General features: G+C 34.6%; 2 protein-coding genes across 4 annotated transcripts; both read right to left on the bottom strand.

Annotated features, from left to right (window-relative positions):
- Positions 1-11: 11 nt before the first annotated feature.
- On the bottom strand, positions 12-2,682 carry LOC111016668 (inositol diphosphatase DSP4). 2 transcript variants are annotated; one of them, XM_022292131.2, is made up of 6 exons: positions 2,222-2,682; positions 2,028-2,121; positions 1,385-1,474; positions 722-779; positions 572-615; positions 12-483 (listed from the first exon to the last, which is right to left on the bottom strand). In XM_022292131.2, exons 1-6 carry the CDS (start codon positions 2,476-2,478, stop codon positions 298-300), a joined length of 729 nt encoding a protein of 242 aa, XP_022147823.2. In that variant the 5' UTR covers positions 2,479-2,682; the 3' UTR covers positions 12-297. The 2 variants fall into 2 exon arrangements, with proteins under 2 accessions (XP_022147823.2, XP_087979634.1); XM_088123508.1 differs by lacking the exon at positions 1,385-1,474.
- Positions 2,683-8,249: 5,567 nt separating this feature from the next.
- Positions 8,250-14,753, bottom strand: AGO6 (Argonaute family protein). Of its 2 annotated transcripts, XM_088123507.1 has the most exons (24): positions 14,562-14,753; positions 14,410-14,440; positions 13,835-14,073; positions 13,521-13,726; positions 13,214-13,435; positions 12,990-13,126; positions 12,790-12,887; positions 12,594-12,691; positions 12,334-12,499; positions 12,117-12,233; positions 11,931-12,038; positions 11,767-11,829; positions 11,537-11,650; positions 11,220-11,388; positions 10,866-10,978; positions 10,640-10,777; positions 10,423-10,553; positions 10,094-10,159; positions 9,934-9,997; positions 9,477-9,588; positions 9,323-9,396; positions 9,057-9,151; positions 8,924-8,955; positions 8,250-8,820 (listed from the first exon to the last, which is right to left on the bottom strand). In XM_088123507.1, exons 3-24 carry the CDS (start codon positions 14,051-14,053, stop codon positions 8,645-8,647), a joined length of 2,718 nt encoding a protein of 905 aa, XP_087979633.1. In that variant the 5' UTR covers positions 14,054-14,073; positions 14,410-14,440; positions 14,562-14,753; the 3' UTR covers positions 8,250-8,644. The 2 variants fall into 2 exon arrangements, with proteins under 2 accessions (XP_087979633.1, XP_022147942.1); XM_022292250.2 differs by lacking the exon at positions 14,410-14,440 and having other exon boundaries at positions 14,562-14,751.
- Positions 14,754-15,420: the final 667 nt, after the last annotated feature.

Below are 15,420 nucleotides of genomic sequence, written 5' to 3'. Positions count from 1 at the left end.
AGGACCAGAAATAAAGCTAAAAAAGGATTATAACTTTGAACAACTTTCATCTTCTTGAAATCTAATACATATGATTGTGGTGAATCCCAGCTGGTGGATTTATGAGTTTGAGAGTAGTAAATATACAAATACAAGAGGGGAGTAATCACTTGAAAGAAATGTGAGGCCTAATAAATGGCAACTAATTGACCACTGAAAACAATTTCAGAATCATTCATCATCTGCTCGAGTTTATTGGGCATCTTCTTCCATTAATGAACATCCTCGGAGTTCGCAGCAGCCATACAGGACAGGCAATTACCTTTTGGAACATGAAAATGATGATGGCAGATGCTTCAGGCCAGAAACATCGAATCGTTCAATGAACCTCTGATCTGAAATTCTTGCCTTGGCAGCGGCGAATCGCTGGTACTCGTCAAAGACTGACGTTAGGCACCATTTCTGCAACTTTCTGAAGCATCCCACAACGCAACCAGTTCGATGCTGAAGAGTGAGGAACAAGTTGAGTAGATAGAAGCTCGGTAAAAGCATAGGCATGGTAGAAGAGGACATGTTTGTATTATATACATACCTTCCCTCGTTTGCAATGGATTAAAACTGGACGATTCCTCACATCTACAAGGTGAGAAAATAAAGCCCGAGTGAGCTCAATCGAAAGTATTCAATTTAAAGATCTAATTCGGCCTTATTGAAGATGTAAACTGTGAAGTATAGTCGGTACCAAGAATAACTTTAAGTGCTTCACGAATTGAATCGTCTGGAATGTTCACAAAAGGCTCCTGCATTTAATTTCAACAACAGAAGTGATCAGTGTTCTTTTAGAGTACTATCAATCAATTGAATTCTGCTCTTGTTACAGTGTTTGACAATCAGCTACATGATAATTGCCACCAGGCAGTTGATTCTAAATTTATGTAAAATATTCAACTTTGATTAAATATCCAAAATGTTATGTTTTCTATGGGAGTTAGTCAACGATAAGCATTCAATTGAGAATTGAATATGGGAAGTCAGAAAAAGAAAGCAATTTCATCCTACTTCTCAGTCAAATGAACATGGGAGCTACGAAATGTAGAAGTTCATGATCAAGTGTTGTTCCCAGAAAAGAAATTACTTCTTCAAAATATGTACTTGTCTAGTTACTTACCACCGCATGAGTAGTAGCCCATGGCGATGATAATCAAACAACCAAATCTTTTCTCCTTCTCTGTTTTTATTCTTCTCCTTTCGTTTGTGTGTGTTCATATGTGCTATTGGCCATTGTTTAATTGAGTTAAACAAATTTGAGTTCAATACGTTGAGAAAATCTAATATTAGAACCACTAGTAAGTATTGAGCCATTTGAGTAATACTGGGATAATACTAGTCAGATCAAATTTCATACCAAATAGTACATATGCTCAGCGCTCATATCCAAATTCCTCATACACTCGAGAATCAAGTTTACATATGCATCAGCCTTGTCTGAACCGGCCTAGACAATTTACAGAACTAGATTTTGTTAGCTAAAGCCCCAAATAGTTGCCATAGGCAAAGAAACGGTCAAATCAGTCAAACTAAGAAGTAAAGTAATCTTAAAGTCCTTTGGAGTGCGGATGAAACTATGGCTCAAAGAACATGGAATGGCCATAATCAGTGGGAGTCTCAGCATCAAATGCTTGCATATTAATTATTTTCACTTATATACAAATTTACCAAAATCGAACCACATGTAAGTCCATATGCTTACAAATTAAAGCACAATCTCAAAATCACTTTAAAAGAAGCGTCCCCTGAGAATTGAGAATTGACATTTGACATAACACGCCAAGAATAAAAATCACTGAAGAAACGGTAGGAAGCATCACAAAACAACAAATCAAGAGTAAGAAACAGAAAATCCGTCGAGAGGATAGAAGAGCGTTAGCCTTCATTAAGAAATCAGAGTCATAGACATACAGACAAAAACTATATCTCTCCAACAACGATACGTAGGTGATGTAAAACTTCCATGAAATTAGGTTGAAAATGAGAACAAGAGAACAAACCTTAGTACCTTCAATTCCGAATTGAAACAATCGGATCCCGTTGGACTTGAGGAAATCCATGCTGTCCTCAGGATACGGCTCCGGACAAAGACATCTACAATATCCGTCAAGAAACAATCAGTTCACCTAAAATCATCGACAGAGAAACAGAACAACGAAAGCAAACAAACAGCGATTAAGTAGAAACTGTTTACATGATAGAACGGAGGCCTAAGGTGTGCAAGAAGGAGAAGTTGGAAGAGTCGGGGAAGCCGGAGCGGAAAATGCCATTGTCAACGACGGCGAAGTTGAGGGGAGGAACGAAGAGGTCGTCTCCAGCGTCGTCGCAGTCGCCTCCATTGACGACGTCACCGAGAGGCGCCGGAGGAATAGAAGGATGGCGGTGGTCGGAATCATCGGCTTCGATGGAACTGCATATCTGGCCGGAGACGGAGAGGTGGTCGAGTGTCATGGCGGAGTGAAAGAGGAATAAAGTGAAGTGGAAGAATGGAGATCGGAATCGGAGGAGAGATTGGGGCGGCGGCGGCGGTGGGATTCGGGTTTGTTCTTCCGATTCCGGCAACACTTTTTATTTCACTTTATTCGGAAACTCTTTCGACAGTTGAAAAAGAGCGAATGGGTGGACCAAGTAAGGTGGTTATATCGGGAATTGCCACTTCTTAACCCCTCTTTTTATACTGCAAAACTCTCATCTTTTTCAAATTTTAAAAATAATATTCATCAAATTTTTATATATATATAAACTTTATAATAAATAATATTTAGGTATTGACTGATCCGTAATCATCTTTCACGAACCACTATTAAAGTTTCAATGCGTATGAGAATCCGTCAAAAAGGAAAAAAAAAGTGTAGGAGAGAAAAATACATAAAGTATACCAAAAGAGCATAATTCAATGGTAATTGACATATATCTCTAGGATTGTAAGTTCGATCTCCCACTCCACATGTTGTGTTAGAAAAAATACATAAAATAATATTGAGCTAGATTTACCGACCATATATTTATATATTAACATTAAAACCTAGGAGAGTGGAAATTCCAACATTTAACCTATATGAAAAGTTGTTGATATTTTAATTGTTTTTTTTAATACAACAATTTAGGATATGGGAATCGAATCTCTGACCTCGAAGAAAATAGTATGTACCAATTATCATTGAGTTGATAAAACAACTCTCGTAGATTATTATAGTTAGAGATTAACAAGTAATATAATATATATAAAACATGACAAATTAATTTAATTAGAATCCTCTAAAGGTTTTTCTAAAGCATTCCTAAATATATTGATGCGATACAAAATAAAGAATTGCAAGAAAAAAAAAATTCTATTTATGTGTAATTTTTCAATGGTATAATCATAGTTGGACCAATTATAAACAATAGTGGAAACCCCACCAGTTATTCATCCAATAAAAAAAAAACATATCTTCTATCATGTTTACTGGACATCATCGAGTTGAATTTAGATTTGTTCAACTCTACTGTCTATAGAGGTATCGTGCAGATATTGGAGTGAGTTGAGAAATTATGAGGTTTGAGATTATTTCAACGGCTCCTTTGAATCATCATCTACAGAATATTTATTGACGTTTCGATCTTGACTCGTGAAAAGGAAAAATCCAAACCGAAAAAGTTAATAAAAGAAGGGGATGGGTTTTAGGGTTTGAGAAATGAAGTTTGGGGAATAGTTGGAAATGGACATTCTCAGGAATATGCTGAGACAAAAAAGTGGCAGTACGTTGTCGCTTAATGATGAGAGTGCGAGGGCTTTGCGCCTCGTCTTTGGTTTTGTTTAAATTATAAATGTGTCTTTTTCTTCAACATTTTGTGATAAAATAATTGGTATGCAGATTATAATTATAATTATAATTCTCTGATTCTGATTTGTCAGTTGAAGATGTGGTTTATATTGGAAAAGGACATATTTTTATTTATTTTATATTATTATTATTATTGCATGCACCCACTTTTTTATTTTTATTTTAAAAGCATCCAATGTTGTGATTTGTGGAAGAAAGAATCTGTTTGGTCTGAATTTTTTCACTTTTTTTTAAATAAAAAATTAACGGTGGGTGTTTGGACCAACTTAACTTAGGTACATTTTTAAACAATTGAATCATTCAAAACCATTTTAAGATTATTGGTTTTTAATGACGTGATAATATTAAATAATATTATATTATTTTTATCTTTAATAATACATGTTCGTTAGTTTTGCCAAAAAAAAGTATCAGTTTATTTCACTTTTCATTGCGTACATAATTTTTTTGTTAGGACTAAACATACAAGGACTAAAAATGTTACTTTTTAAGAGTACAAAGGTCACATGATTAAAAACACACCGCGACAAAAAAAATCTATTTTAATCTTAGACCTAAATTTGCATGATTTTACTTTTTGATATTTCAAGGAAGGTTTGGCTAGTGGAGTTCAAATCCGAACGCACACCTTCGGCTAATTTGATTCGATGGAGATATAAACTTGTGGCTCTTTCCATTGTCCAAGATTGGTTGGATTGGCCCACTTTTTTGTAGGTTATATATTTATTTATGCGGCTTTCCTGATTGCCTCTACATAAGTAAATCTGGTAAATTTTTTATGTTGTATCAACGAAAAATATCACTTCTTTCGATGGAGAAGGCATTTCCTTCTTATATTTCTACATCTAGGAAGGGTGGGTACGAAAATGAGGTTGGAATTTGCACATTACCTATTTACCCTCTTTAATTTTTCTCTTTTTAGATCTTATTTTATCTATGTATAATAGGGGTTGTAGTCCGACATGTCGCATTCAATGTTTATATTGTCGTAAATGGAGTAGTACACCTAGTACTAGCTTGAACTTTGTCTGTCTGGTTTTATTCGAGCATGTCTCAAAATCTAATATGTTCATAAAACTATTAATCTATGTGAACAAAATAGAACAACTAAACCTAGAAAATTAATGTTAATTTTTTATTTAAACATATATATCATAAGATGGTAATTTTGGACTTTAAAGATTTATAATTTTTTAAACACTCTCTCTTCTCTCTCTAACAAGGTTTGAAAGAGAGAATATGGAAAAAGATGGTCAAAATTGTTGGTTGGAAATTAAAGTGCCAACAATAATTGACTATATAACTAATTCATTTTAGAAAAAATATCTTTGAATTGTTAGGATGAACTTATATAATATTAGTGTTTTGTAATTCAAAGAAAAGAACTAGATGTTGAATTATAAGTTTGATACCAGAACTTTATATTCATGTGTTTATTTAGTTAATATAATTTAAAATAATTTTAATATATTCCTCTATTTAATTTTCCTACTTTAAAAAGATTTCTAAACTTTCAATTGTGTCTAATATTATCATTTACCCCAATTTAACATATACGCCACGATTCGTCTAAGTCTATTATGTAACCATGGTGCATATCATGTAACCAAATCAAATATAGCTCAAATGGTTAAGGCACTTATCTCTGAGCAAAAGGTCACGAATTCGAACCCCCACTCCCACAATATTGTACTCAAACTCCGTGACCTATAAGTTAAAATTAGCAGGTATCCATTATCTAAATTAGAGAAAAAATAGATGACTTAATCCACAGTTACAAAATCAAACCCATTGAAACTATTGAAAGTGAGGTAAAAGGTCAAACTTTTTAGGTGGAAGCAGATTGTTATTATAATTATCACTACTGTAGCACGATTACAATATGTATTGATGTGAAAATGTATTTGCTTGCAAGTTTTGTACAGAGATTAGAGAGTTCTTTACGTTTTTGTGTTCATAGACAAATCAAGATATTTGGCCAAAATATGACTTTTTAACCAAATTGAGTTTTGCCAGCCGGTAAGTTTGAAATTGGATTTGGACTTCAAATTATAAGTTTTTTCATCTCCCCCAACGTCAATGGGAGTCTCATTAAATAAATGGATAAGGTTTTCTTGAGCATATAATAGTCAAAGCAAATGAGCAACCGTTCAACAACATATTTGATTAAATTATAATTTGATCATATAATTCAAGTTGGTCTTTGATTTAATCGTTATCAGTCTAAATTTAATTTTTTTATATATAACAACATGTAGAGACCGAAACATTGAAACTCACAACCTCTTGAATTATATGTCAGATTAGCTGGTTTAATATCAATTTAGTCTCTCCATCATTAATTTATCCAACAATGAATCCAAAGTTTCTAATTTGGCTCGAACCAATAGATTAAAACTTTTAAAATTATAAAAACCAAATTGAAACTTAAACTTCAACCTGGAAATCAAATTTATAAATTTAACCCTTTTTTCTTCTCAAAGTCGAGTAAAAATGGCAATAGTTTGGGCGAATCTCATCCGTGTTAAGAAAAACGTACGACTAAGGCTACTAAGATGCATTGGTTTGAGAATTTAAAGAGGGTTTTTAAAGAAAATAACCAACTCCTCGTGTCCAGCTTTACAACCATCATTCAGAATCTTTATCAAATGTTCAACACATAATTTGGACTGAATTCAAAGTATGATAAAAACAAAAAAAAAAAAAGGTACTTTTTATCACACACTATTAACCTTAAAAACATCTTTGATCAGAGGTTAAAGTTAAAGTTAAAGAAACACAAGAAATTGATAAGTACAATTTTAACCCCGTTGGAATCGTTTCAAGAAATCGCTTCTATAGAATAGAAACTCCACCAAAAAGGTAACAAAGTTGTACAAAAATTTTAGAAAAAATCGTTTTTTATCTCTATACTTTCAATTTCATCCGATTAAACTTAAACTTAGAAAAATATTGTAATTTTTAACTTCTATTCAATTTCCACTAATTCCCTCACTAATTTTGATCCCAAAGAAAGAAACTAATGTAAAAAACTCTAAAAACTTACCAATTTAATAAAAATCATATCTTGCACAAAATTAATCATGGAATAAGACTAGCAAAACTTACAAATTTCAACAAAACAAAAATGAAACATTAGATCTTAATCTCATCAATTCAAACCTATATGTTTCATAATTAATTTGGCATGTATGTAACTACATTTTTCAACAAATTTTCAAATGAAAACTTTATTAGAGAGTTAAAATTGCTACACTTATTAAAATTCGAGGTAAAAAATACACAACTTATCAAAGTTTAAAGTGAAATTCAATAAATTTAAAAGGTAAAAAATGATACATCTTACCAAGTTCAGATCTTTTCCTAAGACCCAAAATCATCCTATACCTTATTATGTAAAGCTTCAACGCTCTCGAGAATCAAGTTAGACTTTCGTTACAACTATACAAATTTGGCGAATGGCAAAGACATCCTTTTTAAGGACCTAAAGAAATGATAAAATGACATTTTAAAATTATAAGCACTATAGTAATTAGTAAACCTAATCAATTCCAACTTAGTTCAATAGTTATAGCATTTCAAACTCTCTTAAAAATATATATAAATGGAAAACAATACTTGGGATGTAACGCCCTAAAAAAATTGAAGAATCTCAAGTAGACAGCTTGTACAGAAGCCTAATCAAAATTATATGGAGAATGGCAATTGAATGCTCATCACGCCATTCTCCGTACATACAAGCAGATGGCGACTTGGAGGTGGTTGCAGACATACCAGGAAAATTGTGGTGGAGGCAAATGTTAGTCAAGAAACCAATAATTTACGCTTCCCAATTGACCATTATTTGGACAAACAAATTGCCCAACAGAAATTGTTGCCTCAGGCTCTTACCAAAACTCAAATCATGAATAGTTTGTTGATTTTTTTTACAAGAAACGACACTTTCATTGAGAATAATGAAAAAAGATACAATAACTACAAAAACAGCCTGCAGAAAGAGCATATAGAACGCCCCCTAAAGAAAAAGACTTCAATCCAAAAGAATGATAATTACAAAGGGGCTTAGAAATCAAGCCACATAACGAAGTATTAAATCTAACGATATCCCGAACATAGTCCACAGACTTTTCCACCCCTAAACTATCTATGATTCATTTCCAGCCAAATACCCCATAAAATAGCTAGTTTGTTGAATTTTAAAACCTTCTATATAGTTGAATTTTGTGGGCTATTAAAATCTGAAAGCAAACCCATAAGACATCTAAAAGGCTATGAAAATTGCCAGCATGAGCATAACTTGACTGGTTATGACATGACTAAAAAATCAAAAGTTCGAATTCTCACTCCCACATGGTGTTGAACTCCCAAAAAAAAGAGAAAAATGCAACTTATGAATTCTAGCAGAAAATTGCTTTAAAAAGAAGTAAAATTAGGATTGTAAGTAGCAGAGCGGGTTCTCAAATACACAAGTCAACTCAAAAAATAGGCCTACCCAGGAAAACAAGTGTGCTATTATAGTCAAAATTAAGATAATAATCTATGTGACTAATCTAACGGGACAAGAATGCTACCCAGCAACGTCAGTGAGCATCTTGTCCACAAAATTCAGATTTGGAAGATTACTGCTATATACGTTTCTCTATTGACCTATCTCTATCTCATCGTGCTACCAGCTTCTAAGTTGGTTTCCTATATATATTTGCTCCTGATTTGCTGCTGTGTCTACACAAAATATCCTAGGCTACTAAAAAATAAGCCATATGTACCTGAAGTTGAGAATAAACACCGCCTCAGCAGAAAAACATAGAACCAGCAACTTTTTTGTCCAACCGTGGAAGCTCTGGAATCGAAAGACTTCCTGCGGAGGTAACGGTTCCTCGTTCTGAAGAGGTTTCTGATAGATCCTCAAACTTAATAAACTGGCTCATCTGCGACGCAGCAAGGTGCGCATAACATATTGGTGCAACTGAAAAATGAATGGGAATGAGTAACAGTTGGATCACGAAAGGGGAGTAAAGGTTAGATTGAGTTGAGAATTTCAAAAAATAAATCACGAATAACCAAATTACCGATTGAGAGTGCAGTTGTGCTCCTTTGATACCTGTAGAAAATATCAAGATCCGTAAAAATACACTATATTAATGACTTGCAATGAGAAATTTTATAAAAGCGATGGTAAAATACTAAGAATTTTATACTTACACATATGATAGCGAATGAATAAGATTTTGAAGATCATCAGGAGAAAAACCGATTTCATCGACCAAGACATGATAGTGTGCCGGCCTTGATGTGCCCTGTTATTAGTACAACAGCCAAAATTAGAAATAAAAATAAAATAGCAGAGCTTTGCTTACCTTAGCTACTTGCGGGAACGCCTTCACTTATAAAGAACAAACCATATAATGAGTAGGGGTTATTGTTATTTACATATTGCAACATATTACTACTGATAATGAAAAACTTACGATCATTCCTGCATGAGCACACATGTAGAAGTCATAATTTCTTGGATGTACAACTTTGGTGTCAACAACCGTTCCTAGAGAAATAGCGCATCAGCACCACTGGAATGAAGTGAATGTTAATGAACAAATTAAAAAGCGAATAATAGTAACAGACCAGGTGGAACATTTTCAGGGGCACCAGCTTGAAAAAACTTTGTATGGTGATTTTTTTGCCCCACAATAACTGTGAACTTGGGAACATTAGCCTCACCAAGATGTTGATAAGCCTGCAGTGGAATGATCATCTCATTATCTGGAATTACCATGACAATTAATCCAAGGATAACCAAATTCATTACATGCCCATGGTGAAAAGGTTGCTAACTTCAAACAGTGACTAAAATGTCATCAATGTTCTTGGAAGTTTTCACTTTTCAGCGCACTTAAGATAATGTCATTAAAAGAACTATGAGTTTAAAAACTATAGAAAATATTTCTTCCGTAGATCATCTTAGTAACATGATAAGATGCATAAACAAAAAGCATGATGGGCCATACCTTGATTAAATTATAAATATAATAGACGGTGAAGTTCAGAGGTATTAGGGAATATAGCTGAAGGTTTGAAGTACCTTGACTATTTGATCCAACTCAATGTTCAAAACTTGATTAAATTGGGATTCACTAACACCGTCTCTGAGAATAAAATTAAAATCACAGTAAGGGTGGGAGTCAAAAAACGAAATGGACAGACGTGATTATCAACTAACAATTCAACCATCAAGGTTTTACCTAAATAAAATGATCTGAGTTGGCTTGCGCCCATTGCTAGTACTATAGAAATCCAAAAGCAATTCCCTGAATCAGAAGAGACGAGAGTATCTTATTAGTAAAATATTTCCCACTATACCTAGAACTTGTATAAGGGGTATTATTACAGAAACTAAGACAAAACAGTATGATAAATTTAACCAAAAAATTCAGTAGACCTCTCTGAGATTTATGATTGAAAATTCTAAGATACTTTAAGTTACAAAAATAAGGTATGGTGCAAATTCAGTAAACAAAAAGAACATTGAAAGTCTTCCAGCTGAAAGTTGTTAATTGTAAATGACAAATACCTAATGATACCATCATCCTGGTCACCTTCCAGAGGCTTAAATAATCCATCAATCATTTCCACCTTAGGCGACTGGGTCCTTACTGCTGCTCTGTACCGTGATATTAAAGGCCAGGATCTGGATCCAACAACCTAAGAGATCCAAAATCAATACTAACCACCAATTGTCCAGCTAAATAAGTTAACATCAGATAACAAGAAACAAAAAGTTTTGTTACTGCAGCAATTGATGGAACATCTGATCGTCCAGGAGACCCATGGGAGACATCCATTCCCAAGATCAACGTTGGAGTATCTTTGATCAATGGAACACAAGATGCATGCTCTATAGCCAACAATGAGTTTATACCACCGAGCTAAAAATAAAGTAAAATGCATAAGCAAAAGGAACCTAACATAAAAAATCATTCTCTGAATAGAGACTGCATAAAATTTAACTTTTACCTTAGAGTTAATCTTAAGAAGTACATTAGTAATATACTGATCATTAATTTTAGTTGGAGAAATGCACTGTGTAGCGATCCCAAAGTCACATAGACACTTCTTCTTCCAAGGTCCTTTTACAATGCAAAACAAAGAGAGGATGAATTGCTTAAGCAAGAACAATCTAACAAAATATAACTTAAAAAATTAAATGAGCGCAAAATGCAGAGTTAGCAGTGCCCAAGTCACATGGACACTTCTTCCAGGTTCCTTTTCCAATGTAACAGCCTAAATGAAAACATAATGAATGAATGTGAAGAATGTGAAGAATGTGAAGAAATTAAATAGTTAGGGAGTGGGAAAGAAAATGCAGACCATAAATATTTGAATTTTTCTTTTCTGGGAGAACACAAAGAATAAAAGATGGTGGTTTGTCAGGCAGCTTTGTTATAATCTGTTCGAACATATTCTCGACCCTATCAACAGGGCTGGCCCTTCTAGAATGCTGGTCTTCCTCGATCAATGTACATGGTCTTTCAATATGCTGCAAATATACACATGTACGAGAGTCCAATAAGACAAAGCCATAAAAAGAATTATTTGGTCAAGGCATGCAGTATATGCATATATAAGAGCAATATAAACGATCGATATTTGATGCAATAACATAATGCATGGTGTACTAAACCTACAATGCCTTTATTTCTTCCACAATTGATAAGTTCACGTGATATGAAGCTAGTATCACAGCGTGCAGAGAAATTGACCACAACCCAGCGGTCAATGCGAGTGGGGTTCAGAAGTGTCTGCAAAAGGAAAGAAATTGTGCTACATCAAATACGAAAACAACCATAAGATTAATGAAAGTAATTCATGTACTTCTAATAATATCGCATTTCTGTCTATAATTACACAGGTTTACCTTGTTATTAAAGTTCCATCGTCCATTACGAGGGATACAATCATCACTTTTACCAACCTTCAACTGAAAATCAGAACTGAAGTCATTAAGGCAGAACAAAAGATTGTTGAAACAAGGATGACCCTGAAAATCTCTCATCCACCAAAGCATAGTCAATTAGTCACCTTTGGAGATTCAAGTACACGTCCTTCAAGCTGTGTCAGTTGTTTATCTATCTTTAGCACACATTGAGCTAGCACTGGATCCTCATCATATCGATAATTTTTCAAAGCCTACCAGATAACATCTTTGTAAATCAACGCGTATTAAAAATTAAGCTTATATGAATTCAGATTTTGAGTAAAACTTACATCGGTGACAATTCTTATTTTTTCCTGAGGCTTCTGCCTTGATTTCTCTACCAATGATGCTCTTTGTATTGAAGACAAAGCTTTTGTGTACCGTTGAAGTGAAACAAGAGAACACAACTAAAAGAGCCCAAAAAGAAGAAATAACGTTAAAAGCCTTTAAAATACAATCATCATGAAAGAGCAATAATTACTTTTAAGCACAACATTTTTTCCGAACCTCTAAGGGCAAATAATTCGGCCGTTTAGGTTTCCCAACATCTAGACAGGGCAGATAAGCAGAATAAGTCAATTCGATGCCGCAATGTCTAACAAAATACTCATGCACAGTAATATCAACCATCTGTTCGTCTGTACTGCTGTTATTCTTCAGTTTCATGGAAAAGCTAGGACAAAAGCAAACATGAAGGTTAGAAGCTATCAATAACAAAAGGTAGTAGAAATTCTCCTTCAAAATTGTTTCGTGCAGCAATGACATACAATTGTTGGTTACAAGGCTTTTCACTTAAACCAATGATTTTAAATTCCATGTTCCGATGTCTTGCCTTGACCCTCAAATTTTTCAACATTCTTTTGGCCTGAAGAATACCAGAAACAATGATAAAAGAGATGTCAGAGAGAAAATAGGTGCAGCACCAAAATAAAAAACTGAATAATGTACTTGTCAGTTATGTACCTTCGCCCAATCAATATAACGTGGTTCACGTACATTCTGATTGGCTATTAGGAAGTCAATCACCGGTCCAGGTTTCAGGATCATTGTGGTAGAAACATCTGCAAATGATATAAAGGATGCCATATTGGTGATGAATGGTATATAACATACAAAGACTAATATAAATCGAAAGACTAACAAAAACAAATTTAAAATATTACCCATATTCAAAGATAATCCATCCTGTGCCAATCGGAAGCTGGAATGGAATCCTCGTACCCCAGTGACCCCACCTCCAACATCAACAAAGTTCCTTGAGTCATCATGAAAGAATGACTGCCTTACCAAAAGACATCCCCTGCATAATCAACGGGACTTTGTCAAGATAATAGTTAACAAACAGAAGATATGAGTTAGGGGTTGGGACACAGTAGACACCAATTACCGGTTTGCTGCTTGCTGCCTCAGGATAATGTCAAGCACTCTCAATGCATCCTGAGTGCTACCATTATCAACCTCTGATCCCTTTAGGGCAGTAAAAATGGATTTCATCGGAATTTTTGTAGCAAAACTTAGCTCAACCTTAAAAGTCTTCAACTGAAAACTACGCTTCGACCTCTTCCCAATCCCATTTGGACTCCCATTGCCACCAGAGCTTCCAGTCTCTCTGTCATATAAGTAACTATAAGTCATACCACGCAGGAAAAGAATACAAGTATTTAGTAGGAATATGAAATGATACATGGACATACAGTTTTGCATATGATCCCTCAAGCACCACTGTGAACTCAAGTTTGTTTTGAGGCAGCGGACCTATGGAGAAAAGAGTTTTTTCTCCATCATACGCAAACCTTCTATTAGCAAGTTCAGCAGAGTAAGTTTGATAGAGCTGATCCATCAGTTTCCGCCCAATCCCCTTTCCTTCAACAGGTCTGTTATCTTCATAACTAATTGAAACCTATAGCCAAAGTCAATATTAAGTCTACAACACCAAGTGAAGCCCAACTGAGTGGCGGCAAAAAAATATAAGGCATGTAATAAGAAAAAAAATCGTAAAAATGCATACACTATATTGGTAGAAAATCAAATCCGGAGCATTAACAGATACTTTAAAGTGGTTAGTGAGCAAAGGTATGCGTCTCCCTTTACTTCCAACACCACGTCTACTCATTATGGAATACTTGGGAGGCACAGCTTTTTCTAGCTTCATATTAGGAGGTACTGGTGGCCCCAGAGGCAAAGGTGAGGCCTCGCTATTCCCTCCGGCATTAGTAATGTTAACCATCTTTTATATGTAAAAGAAACCTGGAGCAGTAAACGCACAGGGATTTAAATAAAATCAAGTGGATGAATGTACGATAACTTATAGAGTACGCACAATGGCCTTGTTAAACTTCACAATGCTATAACATCTCGAGTCAAACAAATTTTAGGGCGTTTCAAACGAAATAGAACTCGCTATGGCGATAACCGAGTTTGATCAATCGATACAACAACAAAAGAGCCATCTAACAAACCAAAACATTCGACCAGAAAAGAAACAAAAAAAAAAAAAAACACAATCGCAGTCCTGTACTGCATGAAAAAAGGACATATCCTTCGCATTCGAGAACAATGCAGCAAAATACACAAAGAACAAACCACTGAAACTCCGCAGCTGGATCGCTACCGCCTAATACGAAGACCGGCAGGCAAAGAAAAGCGTCAAAACAAAGTCAAACAGAAGCATGCCATAGCAGTAACAGAGAAGACAGAGCAATCAAAAAAACAAAAAATAGAGGAAGCAGAGTAACCTGAAGAAAGCGGGGCTTCGTTTAGGGTTTTCAGAGAGAAAATTGGGCGAGAGATGAGCAGAATGGCCCGGCGCTGTCCTCTGCCTGTGGCGTCAGAGGAGGAAGCGCGCGAGTGAGAGGGAAAAGGAAACAGTCTGTGTTTTTTATGAAAGGAAAAAGATTTTGGAGCCTTTTTTGATTTATATTTTCCAAATGCTGTGAATCGGAGGAGCAGCAGTCTACGCTCGCGCAGATCGGATATTTCCGTATGCTACGGATTTGATGCGCATCATCACCGTATATCTGAAGGGCTATGACTCTGATGCCCTTTTAACGGATGGATTTACGCTTTGGGCTTCACGGTAAAATGATCCAACGGTGATGATTTTCGTGTTTCTGTAGTCCCTGTGTAGGATTACTTTTGTTGTACCCAAAACAAAATTTGGGCGAAAATTTTCTAACTTATTCTATCTATCAATATCTAAACTTTCAAATATTTAAATTTTAATTCATAATGTTGGTATTTTTTTTTCCATAAATGTTAATTTTTAGATTTTCTATTTGAGTTCACAGTTTTCGTACAAATGTTGTATTGATATTTATTTATACGATTTTAGTTGTTTTTAGCCTAAATCATTGGGTCATTTTTTGAACCAAATTCACCCATTTTTACTCATCAAAATCAATCGAGCTTTCGAGCCAAAGAATCGTCTTCGTCTCTCGAAGAATATTGTCCAGGACCCAAAACATCTTTCACGTAATTTGCTATAAATTTAAGAATACAAAGAGAACCCACTTCAAATATCAACCGGTCAATTCTCATTTTCACATCTAATCTCATGCTCTTTTCTTAATATGATTATTTTACCATATAATCTCC

The sequence above is a fragment of the Momordica charantia genome, assembly GCF_013281855.1.
Source record: "Momordica charantia cultivar OHB3-1 chromosome 4 unlocalized genomic scaffold, Mcharantia_2.0 BLBB01000004.1, whole genome shotgun sequence".
Lineage (NCBI taxonomy): Eukaryota > Viridiplantae > Streptophyta > Magnoliopsida > Cucurbitales > Cucurbitaceae > Momordica > Momordica charantia.
The sequence above is the reverse complement of the archived record's forward strand: the minus strand, read 5'-3'. Positions and strand labels throughout refer to the sequence as shown.

Excerpts from the sequence above, each read along its gene's own strand:
- AGO6 (XM_088123507.1), bottom strand. The coding sequence starts at position 14,053 with ATGGTTAACATTACTAATGCCGGAGGGAATAGCGAGGCCTCACCTTTG. Across the intron at positions 12,500-12,593 it reads AAGCCTTGTAACCAACAATT|CTTTTCCATGAAACTGAAGA; the intron begins GTATGTCATTGC and ends CTTTTGTCCTAG. Across the intron at positions 10,554-10,639 it reads ATGTTCCATCAATTGCTGCA|GTTGTTGGATCCAGATCCTG; the intron begins GTAACAAAACTT and ends TGGATCTCTTAG.
- LOC111016668 (XM_022292131.2), bottom strand. The coding sequence starts at position 2,478 with ATGACACTCGACCACCTCTCCGTCTCCGGCCAGATATGCAGTTCCATC. Across the intron at positions 1,475-2,027 it reads TCGGAATTGAAGGTACTAAG|GCCGGTTCAGACAAGGCTGA; the intron begins GTTTGTTCTCTT and ends TAAATTGTCTAG. Across the intron at positions 484-571 it reads TCCATTGCAAACGAGGGAAG|CATCGAACTGGTTGCGTTGT; the intron begins GTATGTATATAA and ends CTCACTCTTCAG.